The 13,898-nt window shown below is 34.0% G+C and overlaps 1 protein-coding gene across 1 annotated transcript in view; it reads right to left on the bottom strand.

The window, feature by feature from the left end:
• Nucleotides 1-1,849: 1,849 nt before the first annotated feature.
• LOC129802245 (uncharacterized) overlaps nt 1,850-13,898 on the bottom strand; it is a 33,687-nt gene continuing 21,638 nt past the window's right edge. The window contains exons 2-8 of the mRNA XM_055847924.1: nt 7,362-7,635; nt 6,594-7,262; nt 3,360-3,587; nt 3,040-3,295; nt 2,564-2,970; nt 2,235-2,407; nt 1,850-2,113 (exon numbers count right to left, since the gene is read on the bottom strand). Of these exons, the coding sequence (XP_055703899.1) occupies nt 2,060-2,113; nt 2,235-2,407; nt 2,564-2,970; nt 3,040-3,295; nt 3,360-3,587; nt 6,594-7,262; nt 7,362-7,635 (2,061 nt within the window). The 3' untranslated portion in view covers nt 1,850-2,059. The remainder of the gene's footprint in view (nt 2,114-2,234; nt 2,408-2,563; nt 2,971-3,039; nt 3,296-3,359; nt 3,588-6,593; nt 7,263-7,361; nt 7,636-13,898) is intronic.

Below are 13,898 nucleotides of genomic sequence, written 5' to 3'. Positions count from 1 at the left end.
CACAATATTCAATGAATATTTAATATCACATAAAAAAACATTGTTAGTAACCTCACGACAGCTAAATAAGACTGAAAAGTAAACACGAAGTTCTGTCATATTTCTTGTAAGCAATTGCTCACACTGAATTTTCAACAAAGCAATTTCAACTCAAATCATATTCAAAATTTAACGTATTTAGTGTTAAAATCTTCCAAAAAGAACAAATATTTAGATAGAATTCATTATTCATCAAATATTGGAATAAAAATCCATTATTTTAATCAATTTATTTTTAGTGTCTAATTTTACCCTCAAAGTGTCCAAATTTAGAAACTGTCCAAAATTATGAGCTTTTCCCCTAATGCCTTACTTAGGGAATTCTACTATATTAAGTAAAAATTGCCTCTTGGGTAGTGAGTTAGTAAAAGCTTTGTTATGGACGGAGCACAACTGATTTTTATTTTTCTTCAAAACATAGGGTTCAGTTCTGCAACAAAGATATGATTTTGCTAACAGAAAATCAAAACAATTTTAAAACAAGTTTGTTTTGTCACCTTAATTTTCCAAAAAATAGAAATACAGTAAAGTCCCTTAGATCTGAAATCTCTCAAAGTCGAATGGCGGTTTAATTCAAAATGTCAAATGTGAGGTTATGTTAAAAAATCTTGTTTTGAATGAAAAGTAGAAATATAGTGGACTTTCGCTAATTCGGTTTTTTTAAGACCGGCTACTTTTTAATTAGCGGCAGTTAAATTTGAAAAAAATTGTTGACATTTGTCAATTTTAACCCTTTAACGACGAGACACTTTTTACGGACTAAAAATCAACAATAAAAATTAAACTGGGAAACATAATCAATGATAAGTCTCACATCTAACCTTGGAAAGTTCAACAGAGTCTGATTCGGTGTATTTTGCGCCTCTAGGAACGATAGGGACAAAAATAGCCCAAAAATTTAGGTAATTTTTCTGACAATACCAATGAATAATATTTGTCGCTTTAATGAAAAATATTACGTATAAGTATTGTAGTTTTTATTGCCAAAAGTGTTTTGCTTAAAAAAAATTGGAAGTATAAAAAATAAATAAAATCAATTATGAATTTGAGAATTTAAAAATTCGCCATTTTTGAGCTTAAATATTTACTACATAGCAAATAGCAAGAGACTTGCAAAAAATATTCTAGATTCCTTCAACCTTCTACTTTACAATTATGTACAGACATAAGTAAAAAATAACTTTGGGTAGTCAGGAAAAATTATTTTCTTTATGGGACACCGGTGTTCCAATCGTCCTTAAAGGGTTAATAATTATCGATGAAGCAAATATGCCCAAAATGTCCGAATTTGAGAGAGTCTACTGTATAATTATAATTTAATCACACATAAATTTCGTTATAAGAATGATTGAATAAGATGCGAATAATTTAAAATCTTTTGTTCTCACATAGAAAATCTTTTATTTAGCTCCAGTATTGAATCTATAGTTCTTGCTATAGTTTGTCTAATTTTTCCAGTTCTTTTTGATGTGATAATAATTTTTTAAATATATTTTTTTCTGATTTAATAAGACAATAATTTGTACGCAGCCCATAATATTTGTTTTTGCGATAAATTTGAAATATGAATTTTTGTACAACCTTTCAAAATTATTTTATAATCATCATAGTATTCTTAACAAACCTTACGTCCAATAATTTTTAAAAACACTTGTTTTTTTTTCAGATCAATATTTCTAATGTAACGTCTAATTTATCATACAATGTATGAAGTTGTTGTTTTTTGTTGTTAGCAAATGAATCTCCATTTAAAATCTAGTCTTTATCACAATAACATTAGAGATTAGGAAAGGTGATTTAAACATAGTAATACTCCTCAACTTGTGGCGAGTTTATTTTTTTATTTTTTGATTTTATTTGTTGATAATTTTTTTGAGAAGGTTTTATGTAAAAAAAAGAAGTTGTTGACAGTAAATCCACTCAGAGAATTGTCAGGTTTTCTGAAGAGGTGTTTTTGGGTGCGATTTTTCAAGTTGCAGATGACAAAAATCCTCTCAAGTGCCAATTTGCGTGGATGGCTTTAATTCTTGTAGACACACATCGCTTCATCGGCACCATCTGGACAATCGGTGATCTTGAAGTGGAAAGTCAAAACAATTCACTTTATATTGTGATTTCTTGGATGGAAAGTCAATTTATTTCTCTTTTTGTTGTTTTGGTATTTGATTTTGTAAGGGGATGGCCATAAGTATTACCTTGTCGCACAATTGATTCACGGAAATACATCGTCCACTGACACAGCGAAGTTCACCTTCCGGACATGGGGATATGTGGGCTGTTCTGAGTGTAACGCGATCGGTACTTGAGTACTTGTAGTCCGCCTCAGAATCGCTTGTCATCATTATCTCTTTGCTGTCTTGGAAATTGGCTGGAAAAATATGTGAAATGGCAAGTGAAAGGAATTAGTTGGATATGTTGGAGGAATGGAATCTTTCATGTGTGCTTTATATTGTTGAAGATGAAATTGTTTTTGAATGAGTTGTCTGGTTGGCAGCGAGTATGAAATGAGGAAGATTCACAGTACCCAGGCTCTTGGAGTATTGTACAGCTCGCCCGGAAGCTGCTTCACTCTGAATTTCATCGTTGTCACTTTCATTTGTCTTAGCATCTGGTGTTACGGTAACACTGGGAACGGATCTTTCGAAGTGATCATCATCGGAAAAGGCATAGATATCCTTTTCTCCTTCATTGGTTTTGATGGTATCTCCTGAATTTAGACGATCATCACCCGAAATGGTGAGATATGGACGACTATTGGGGTTATTTGGTGACTGTTCGTGAACGAATGGATAAACTCTAGCATTTCCGTACGACAGTGGAAAACTCCTTGCATCCTCTTCCTCACAATCGAGTTCATCTGACGAATCTGGGCAGTCCTTGTAATGATCGCAGCGCCATTTATCCGGAATGCACTTTTCATTGGACACACACCTTCAATGACAAAAAAAATCATGGGAGAATTGCTCTGCGAGAAATTCTTTTCCACTCAAGTTCTCATACCGAAATTCATTGGTTTCGCAAAATTTGCAATTTTCTTCATCATCGCCTTCGGCACAATCTTTAATGTTGTCACACTTCCACTGGAGTGGGATGCATGTTGAGTCCAAGCATTTGAATTCGTTCTTGTAGCATTTCCCACGTCTTGTTGGATCTTCGCAAACATTGCGATCCAGTGAGTCTGGATAGCTGTCGCAATCGAACATTGTGGTGAGAATCTCAGAACTTGCAATGACATGGCTACAGGCCTCGAGGATAGCTGCAAGGGTATGGTACTTTAAAGAAAACCTGACTCTCTTACGAAAGAATTTTTGGTAACTTACACTTGCAAATCCTCTTGCACGGCTGCAGAGGATTGCCCATTTTTGTTGGTCGACATTCGGGTTCGAGGACTGTACAAACGAATTCAGCAGCTCGGATTGAGCATTGGGCTTCGATGAGGTACTGTAAATGATCCAGTTCCACTTGGCTCAGTGGTTTTCGGTTCAAAGATGTTAGGTCATAAGGTAGAACACCTCGACAGAGGGGCAATGAGGTTGATTTACAGATTCCTGAAAAAAAATTAAAAAGTGCATGTGATTAGAAAACAATATTCTGGACTTTAGAGTACCTCTTGCATTTCTAAGATCTAATATCCGGCTAGTAAAATCTAGTATCCGGATATTAGGATCCAGGAGAGATCAATGTAAAATCTAGAGGATAGTAGATTTTACCACCCGGCTATTAGAATTTACTATCCATAGGATAGTAAATTCTAAAGACGAGCTTGTTTATACTACAATTTTGGCTATCAGACCTAATATCGCGTTTGCTGGATGTCTTTTATTATCCGGTTATTAAAATTTTTGTTGCGGGATGGTAAATTTTACCAGCCTAGTTTTCTTAGTGTTGAGTTCCCCTTTTCTAAGGCAAAGAAAAGTGAAAAGTGAAAAAAAAAAACCATTTGCGCTCATTTACGCTTAAAGCTAAAATTCACGCGAGCAACCGGTATATCAGCGAATGACAATGAGGTGCATTGGAGGCGAAAGGACAAGTTGAGTGAAGAGAAGTACCAACTTATGCTCAATGAGTGGCCCCATGGGGACAAGCCTATGGCTTTTGACAATGCTCCCAAAGTCAACCTCATGTTCCCAACTTGTCCTTTTTCCCTATGCTTGGGATTACAGAGCATTCCGTAGCACAGGATTAGCCGACGCTCAATAGCTCTCAGAAGTTCCTTTCTCTAGCGCCCTAAATACTAGTCCTGTAGCATTTTGAAGCGCAGCATTAGCTGACGCTCCCAATCGCTCCAAGAATTGATTTCTTACCACGTACCGATTTCACCAATTTCGCCTCTTCAAAGCCGTGTGGGCCCAGATAATGCAATCGGCAAAGCTCTAGGATTGTTCTGTAACTTGGTGAGTAGATTCTCGTCCCAAAAAAACTGGTTCTGTAGCATTCGGTAGCGTGGTCTCTCGCGTTGGACAAGAACTACCAGTTCCCTTCGCGGATGAACGAGTAGCGTCACGACAGGTGTACGCTAGGGTGTTTAAAAAAATAGATTCTTTTGCCCCGGCCGGAAAATTGTTCTATATGATGAGACAATAAAATGCTTCTTAGACAAGAATAAGATTGGACGCTGTTTAGAGGTGGCTCAATGGCAATCTTTGTAGTGAAAAATCACGAAAATTCACAAATTCGCCAGGAATAAATTTCTCTGCGGAAGACTATTGAGAATTTCTTCTCAATATTTTAGAGGAACATTGCTCATTTAGTGGACAATGTTTTTGCAAAATTTCACTGAGATCGGATAAGAAATAGATTTTGAAAAAAAATTGGTAAGTTCAAAATGTTCAGTAATTAAAATGTACCAACTCACATATTCGCTTCTAATTCATGTTCTAGTGATCAGAAATTGAGGGCTTGTTGGAAAGCTATTGAGTTATACTACAAATTTAAGAACATACTAAGTTTGAGAAATTACCGCTAGGTGGCTCACATATGAAATTTCACTAAAAATCACCAAAATTTTACCCTAGAGTTGGTCACTTGAAAATTCATATACAGAAAACGTAACAAAACATTGAGGTGCTGTCCTTTGCTAATTGTAAAGGATAATTAGGACTACTTATCATCTATATGAGCCCTCGCTCCGACCACTAGAAATGCCTCACTTGTGTGATAGAGGCTCCTTGCAAAAATACAAAGGCTCTAGCTTAGAACAAATATACGAGATATTAACAAGATACGAGATACTAGCTTAGAACAACGAGGATATTAACACCATCGCCCTTACACGAGCCCGCATTAGAATAATTGATAAAGATCTGAATGAAACCTATATGCCTTGTCCCTGCTGGCCTAGTCCCTAATATCTTTCTCCCTTTCTGAAGGTCGTAAAAAGCCCCATTCATCACTTTTCTCAACAAATCTTCACGTTTCGGACGATTTCTGTCAAATGTCGTCACGCTGTTTGTCCGTCTGTCCGTCTCTTCGTCCGTCTGTCCGGCTGTCGCCAGCTCTAGAGGCCAAACGGTAAGAGATAGCGATTTGGGACCTTCGGGGGACCCCCCATAAGTCGAACGAAGGATCGTTACCATGCCCTTCATTTACCCCATCCCTCCCCTTCCCCATCAAAACCATGTTTTTGGGATTGGTGTAAAACGCGTTGTACGATTTTTTTCTTTTTTGGGTATGTTTTAGATATTATCTAGGTGGATAATTGACCATGTGTGAGAATTCATTTGAATCACTTCTAATAACGGTTTTTTCAAGACCAAAGGTTAAAAAAAGATCTAGAGAGCGCATTTATCAGGCGAATGGGGCCACATTTGTGCTCATTGGTAGGGTCTTGGAATTTTCGACAAAACTGGACCCGTTCCAATCGGTTTTGAACCGGTAATGAAGCGGTTCATAATCGATAACTAATTTTTATTCCAAATTCAATTATATTAGTCCTAAGTTATTTTGGGCAATGTTTGAGTGATTTATAAATCTGTTCAAATCGGTTGTGAACCGGAAATGAGCCGATAAGTAATTTTTGTCCGAAAATCATTTTTTAAATAATTTTTGGTAGGCTTTTTCATTACAGAACTTGGATAAACAAGCTCAAAAATTGTTAAAAATTATTTGTAGAATTGATTTTATTTATTGTAGCTTGGGTCTGAAGAAGGTCCTATTTCCCATGGGATCTTCTTCTAGATAAAGAGGATTAAAGGAAAGCAAGAGATGCTCTTGTTTTAGGGTTGAAAAAGTTGGAGTTCTTGTGCTTTTAATGATTTTCGGCCAATGAAATAGTTTTTAAGAAGTGAAAACACGGGATTTTGACCTTTGATCTTCTTCTCTCTTATTTCTTACCAACGTTTCGGAGCTTGATGGCTCCTTCTTCAGGTATGGATCACGATGATCAGATAGAACATAGACGATAAGACATCACGATGGTCAAATTGGCCAATCTGACCATCGTGATGTCCACTTCGTCCATTTGTGAAAAAGTAGTAGTGAACCATTTCCCTGACATCCTTTTCCCACCTTTCTTGTGCTTTTGTTTCTACTTTTTGAACAAAAATTTCACATACCATCATCACTTCCATTGGTTTTAAGTCCTTCCGTTGTATGATCAAATCGAGATATGATGGGTAATGTTGGTGATACTCGAGTTCTGTAAACGCTGGAATCAGTTGTTGAGAACAGCGATGTTGAACCATTTTGGCTCTTGACTAATTCAGCATTTAGTAACGTAAGGATTCTTTCATCTTCCTCAATTGGTATGCCGAAATTGTTTTGATGTCCAGATGTAAAACCGTACTGCTGGAGGGTTTCTCTTGTCGGTATGATGAGTTTGATAGGGTTTACCACAGTTGTGGAAGATGGTGTAGTCTGTCGAATTGTTGTTGGTCTGACGGTATCATTAGTGACATTTTCCGTTGATGATGCACTTTCAGTTGTACTTGAGGGTTTTTTCACAAAAATCGCAAAAACTTGCGAGTCATCGTTGAGTCTATTGGCCAAATCAGGTCCCTTAATCACTTCCAGTAACTCTTCTGACGTCTTATTGAGTGTCGGTCGATCAGTGACATTGAATGTATTTGCATGGCCATTTATTACTCTGTGATTCTCTTCTGCTCTCTCCCCATTCAACTTATCCAGATCATTGAAATCCACCGTCAAGTCGGATTCTATCGATGTATCTGCCAGTGAGGCTTCGTGATTCTCACTTCCAACAACATTGCTATTAATTTCACTCTCTGGCATTGGCATGGTTGCAAGAAAAGAGATCAAACAAGACAAGAAGTCAGTGTTTTATAGGTGAAAAATGCACTAATCAAGTACAGAATTGATCTTACCGACAACTATAAAGTATACAACTACTCCTAGAATTCCACATATAAATAGAAGAGCCAGAGGCCATTTGATGAATTGCCAGCATTTGCTGGTGATACTTGAAATGTGACTCCATCTCCGACGAGTGGATGATGTTGATGCAATTGGTGTCTGACTACCAGTCGCCTTCCAAAAATTTATGTTGTGCAAATTGCTTCCAATTGAATTGGAAGATGATGTGCTAGATGAATTTGTGGGTCTGGTGGGTATCCTGTAAAGGGTGTCCGGATGTGTCCCCTAAAAATAATTTAGTACAAGACATTTTTAAAAATGAGAATTATTATCTAAGTTTTTTATAAAGAAAATTGAATGCGATCTTCAATTTTAGGACAAAAAAAGGGAAAATTAATATATTTTTCAGAACGTAAAGTACTAAAACTTAAATAAAATATATTTTTTTTAATTTTTATTTTGCAAATTGATTGCCTGTAATTCGGAGATCTTATTTACATATTTAAAAAAATCATTTTGTTTCATATAAATATGTTTGCCAAAAGTTGATCCTTTTTCATACGTCAGAAGTTTGTTGCCCCATTTGGAAAAGTAACTCAAAATGGTCAAATACATGCAACTACCTTATTTTAATCCGGTTATATTTTAAAATTGTGTCGCTAGAGAGTCAAATATATGCATATACACGTGATTATAAATAATAAAAAATAATGTTTTTTTTAAATTAATTTATAATTCAAGTTAAAATAGAAAAGTTTCAAGTTTACTATTGAATAATTAATGTATAAATAACGTAACTTCCTAACTTAAATGATACTGGCTACACATATTTGATAATTTTGAGTTATACTTTTTCAAATGAGGCAACAAACTTTTGGCGTATAAAAATTTATCAACTTTCAGCAAACAATTGTTTTTTATATAAAATAAAATGAATTTTTTTTTTCAAATACATAACTAAGTTCTACGTATTACAAGCAACAAATTTAGGAAAAGAAGAATTTTGAAAAGTAATTTTTCCTATCTTTTTTTCCACCTTGTTTTCTCGAACATACATGAGGCAACAAACTTTTGACACCTAGCGTAGTTTTTGAATAATACACAAATAAGTCGGGTGACTAAAATGATTACAAGTTAGGGATTTGATGGATAGATGTAGAACAAGGTTTTATTTTTAAGGGATCAAGAAAGTGTCCAAAAAATACGTCTAAGTAACAATAGTATTACGATTCTGGGGGAAGGGTAGAACGGGTAGAACCAGTAGGGACCCTCGAACCCCTCGCAACCACAACTTACGACTTATCAGACTTACGACCGAAGGAGGGGCAAGAGAAGCTCCAAGGTCGAAGAAAACATCAGAGTTCAACATTCAATTAAACCTTTGGTTTTGAAACCAATGACAAAGTAATCAAACGATTAGTTTTTTGCAGAGTAGATTTAATCTATAACTTTGATAATTCAAAATTTTGATCTAAAATTTAATAATAATAATAATAATAAGGAAGTAAAGTGTTCAATATTGGTCGCTTTTTTAATTCTCAATATCAAATCATAAACTTTAAAAGAAATCTCACGTTTAATTAAATGTGTCTGCTCAGTAAATATTCTCCTTGAAAGAAAAATAGTTAACCTCTGAAGATCACATGGTTCTAAAAGTTACCATTATTCAAAAAGTTTGAATAATAACTTTAGAGTAAAACTATTTTAATTTAGCTATTATACTCTGAGCCTTTTGTTAAAATTCCCTTGGTAACGGTACCTTTCCAACCCTATGATCTTCAGCAACCCTAGCATCTTTTTAAGAAGAATATCTCTTTTAAGGAGACAAAAGGACGCAATACTTCTAATGAAATTAAAGGACATTCGAGAATATTTGAGGAAAATCTGGATAACTAAAAGGGAAAACGGAGATATAGGGGTATGGTTTCTTTTAGGAAAATATTCTTTAAGTTCTTATTTAGAAATAGTTCTTGGGCACTGACAACTTACGATATATCGTTATCGAGAAAGAAAGCAAGTTTTATAAAAATAAGTCTACCTATATTTTAATAATAATTTTTATTTTAAGATGTCTCAGAATCTTGACGCGACGGAGTATAAGTTTCTTCGGGAGATATGTTCAAGACACAGCAATGACTCCCAAAATACCAATGGTTTCCCGTCATACAATTTTTTCTTCATTTTATTCTCACGTAATGTTCGAAGGCTTTAAAACGCGATTAGTTTGTATGGGAGCCACCAGATAGAGCAGTCAAAGATAAAATCTAAAAATATATATTTAAAGCTTAGGTCGCATATTAACTTTTTATTAGACATGGACCCCTGTAATGGACCTAGGAAATGTGTGACTTAGGACTAGCTATTAACATATATTGCCATTAGGCCAGCTACATTAAAGGAATTGTGGGAAAAATTTAAAGTGTTCGAAACCAGAGTCTGTGTGAAGCCTGAAAGCTTTCTCCTACTTAAAAAATAGAACAAAAAAATATGTTATATTTCTATTTATAGTCATCAAGTAAGAAAACTGAAAAGCATTGTACTACGGAGTATCTATAACAAGGAAGTGGCATGAATATCCGCTTTTACAAACGTATTGAAAATTGAAAACAAAAGTATTTTTTTCAAAAGAGTTTGTTTTATCTAAAACATCAATTGTTATAAAGTGTTTCTTCCTCTGCAGACACTGAAGACTACTGGCAAAGTAATTCATATGGAAAATGCAAAAAAACATGGGAAATTTAGTTGGTCTGAAAGTTTAAAAAAGTGTATCATAGATCAAAGAAATACCATTGAGTTTGCAATAATAAATTGATAATTTCCTACTTTCGTGCTAATTCTTCGACTTTGCAATTTAGCCAGCATTTAGAGCAATTAATACGTAATATTTTTCACCATTGTAAAACAACATGTGAAACAATTCTACTTTTCCTCTTGGTATGAAAAAAAATTTAGTTGTGATGAGATTCAATCACGTTTGACGTAATATTAATCAAAAATTCACATGAGATTTGTTCCATTGTGGAGTAGGATAGGAAAAAGAGGTGCAAAAATGAAATTCTTTAGCATTCAAGGAGACCTACATTGGAGTCAACATATGTTGTGATCACAATGAACATGGAAGTATTCTCTTATATCCACTCTGGGTGAATTATGAAGACAATTTTCTTGAGCATATTCAACATCTTCGTGACATTATTACAATAAATATTGTTCCATTGCAGTGGCACAATACAATGTTACACGCACAGAAATGTTCAAACTCTTTTCTATCCATGTCCATTTGGAGTTGGATGAGAAGTGGTCAGGAAGACTTTTGCAGACGATTGCACAATCCAACATTTCCCCACGTGAATCTTCATTGCAAATAAAGAAGGAGCAAAAATATCTACATTATAAGATTGAATTTGACTCTCACTTTGAATGTGACTTGATTGAAAAATATGATTATAATGCTATCTTGTGGGAAATTTTTAACGGCATGTAATACCGTTTGTGTTTAACATAAAAATTTATTTAATCAATTTTTCGTCTTTAGAGTCCCATTTCATGATATTTTGCAATAATCGCACATGTGTAAAATAATTATTTTAGTGGTTAACTTCTTTTGCCTTGGAGAAATTTCACTTCTCTATAAATGCATACGCGATTACACCAATTGTATTTATGGTGTGTAGGTGATGAAAAAGTGGAAAATACTCTTTTTATTATGCAAGGACTTCTTTTTTATTGCATTGAAAAGGTTTTCCATCAGTTTGTGTTTGGTGTGATGCGTTTTCTAGACTAACAAAAGTACTTATATGCCGTACGTACACAATTAAATTTGTTTACTATTTACTTTTATTGTTTTCTATATGTTCTTTTCACTCTCACACGTCGCTCTATATGCGCGTGAAAAAAAACAATAAAGTCAAAAAAATCCGAGACACAAACCTGGATTATTGATTTTATAATTTAGACGAGTTCTTTGTGTTTTCAGTAAATGCATAAAATTAAACTTAATTTATTGAGTTTTAAAAATAGTTAATTGAAAGTCAGTCAAAAATTGGTATATTTCCATTCCAAGATTCCAAGTGTCAGAATTCAATTATAGCACCTCATATCACAACCAATGTTCTTTCGGATTTCTTTTCCCAAACAAAATAGATACTTATACTGCCTTCTGATGAAATTGGTAGCTCTTGCGGTTAGATTATTAGAAATAAAATCGAATCTAAAAAGGGTGGCAGAGCGTCTCAGGCTTTGCGAAGTGCTTGAACTCGTAACTTAGATGCTATACCTCGAAAGTATTTTCACATGATTTTCTGTTAACAAATTCTCAACCTAATCTCAACAGTTTAAACCTATTTAAAACGACACATAAATCATTCGAAAGATCCCCCAAAATAGTTAACAGAGTAGGGTAAAGTGGTACAAGTTGGACAATAATGGTACAAGTTGGACAATAGTACAAGTTGGACAGGGCTTTTTTCTTGATAAATTTAGTACTTCATTTTTATTTGTATATTTTTAATGCTTTGGTTTTATAATTTGGTTCTTTGTGCTTAAAAACAAATTTTGTTTTGTATTTATCAAGAAAAAAGTCATGTCCAATTTGTACCGGCGAATTGTCCAACTTGTAACACTAATTCCAAATTATATCATTTTATCCTAATAGAATTAATTTTCAGATGGAATTTATTTACCGGCTTTAACTGGTTCATTACCGATTCGTAATCATCGGTTTACAACCGATTTGAATCGATTTATAAAATCACTCAAAACATTGCTAAAATACACCTCAGGAGGAATATAATTGAATTTTGAATAAAAATAAACCGGAATAGACCGTTTCAGAATCGATAGGAACCAGATTAGTTTTATCTGGAATGCCTTTACCTTTCCAATGAGCCAAAATATGATAACATTATGAAATACCATGATACCATGATGAAATACCATATGATACCATGATGAAATGCGCTCTCTAGAGCCTTTTTAACCTTTAACCTTAAAAAGATCCCTTGTTCTCAATGATTTTCCATGAAGAAAGCTGATTAAAATTTTTTTCTAAATGTACAACTTTTTTGGGATAGGGGGAGTATCATAGTATGGTCTAGTTCCACTAAAAAATTGAAGAAAAAATCCCTGTTTCAAAGGTTTACCAATTCAAAAATACCCCAATTCCCTTTACATGTATTTTTTGCGATTTATTTATTCTGTGTTTCAAAAATTAGTTAATAAGAAAAATTAAATCGTGTTAGTAAAGCTCACTTTTTAAAGACGCTATTAGCATTAATATCTACAAAAGTAACTGTACTGAATTCCGGCCGGCTTGCAATTTCGGTCTCTTCTTTTGTTCCTCGAATTTCTTTGAATTTTTAGTTTTTGCATACTCTGTAGATTTTATTCAATGCAAAGAAACAAAAGGAAAATGTCGCTTCAACAAACGAGATTATGTGGAAAAGGCCTTTGGAAAAATTCCTGAAGGGCAAGGAACTATGAGAATCAAGGTGGCCGAAATAGTACCCAAAATTATGTCTATATTTTTATTCATTTTAAAATGTATTAAGAATAATTTTAAAGAAAACAATAACAATACACTATATACAAGGTTTTAAGCAACACTCCTAAAAAAGCAGTAACACAAAATTGAATTTGTATTAAAAATATTACATTTCAAACTTCTCGTCTGACATACGGTAAGGAAATTCGGGCCTCAGGCTTTAAATAACATCCAGCTTAAGGTATTATCATTATTACCATTATTTAGAGCCTTAACGCTAAGATTCGAACAACAGGACTTAATTCGGGACTCAATTTTTCCACGAATCTTAATGGCGGATGGACGAATGAAATTGTCTCTAGCACCTTCTGTTTTTACATCCGAATATTGCGCAAAAGAATTGTAGGAGTTAAAACGGACGTAATATATTTTATTTAACTAGCGTTAATTATTTATCACTTTAGAAAAGAAATATCCCCATAGCAAAATTCCACGGAAATTCCAGTGGAATACTAGCGTCCAAATTGCAATAATTTGTGGAATTTGACGCTAAAATTCCAAGAAGTTTTCCATGGAATTTCGAGTCGAAAATTCCATTGAAATCGTAGATCTCCATGGAATTTCAAGTACGATCCACTGGAATTCCAGCATTAAATTCCGCGGACCTCTACGGAACATTTATATGGAAAATAAAACGTAAATCGTCCGCGGGATAAGCTGGAAAAATCCAATGGAAAATTTTACTATCTTTCCATAAGGTTTTCCATATTTTTTCTACTATTTTTCTCGAAAATCTAGCAAATAAAATGATGTTGTGATAACATGGATAATTTGTTTCCAAACCTTCTGCAAAGATTTTTAGTGATTTGAAGTGATTACATTAAATATATTGCCGAGCTAAAAAAAGACTGCTTTTATGTCATTTGATGTGTGTTTTAGGAAAAAAAATATTTTTTCCTATAGGCTATAGGCCATCGCTCTATAGTCCACAATTTATCGGCCATTGATTTCAAAACACTGATTTTAAGTTAGGTTATGTTTTTTAGTACGCGACATGCAATGTTTT

Source organism: Phlebotomus papatasi, chromosome 2, assembly GCF_024763615.1.
Source record: "Phlebotomus papatasi isolate M1 chromosome 2, Ppap_2.1, whole genome shotgun sequence".
Classification (NCBI taxonomy): Eukaryota; Metazoa; Arthropoda; class Insecta; order Diptera; family Psychodidae; genus Phlebotomus; species Phlebotomus papatasi.
This window is presented reverse-complemented; position numbering and strand designations above follow the sequence as displayed.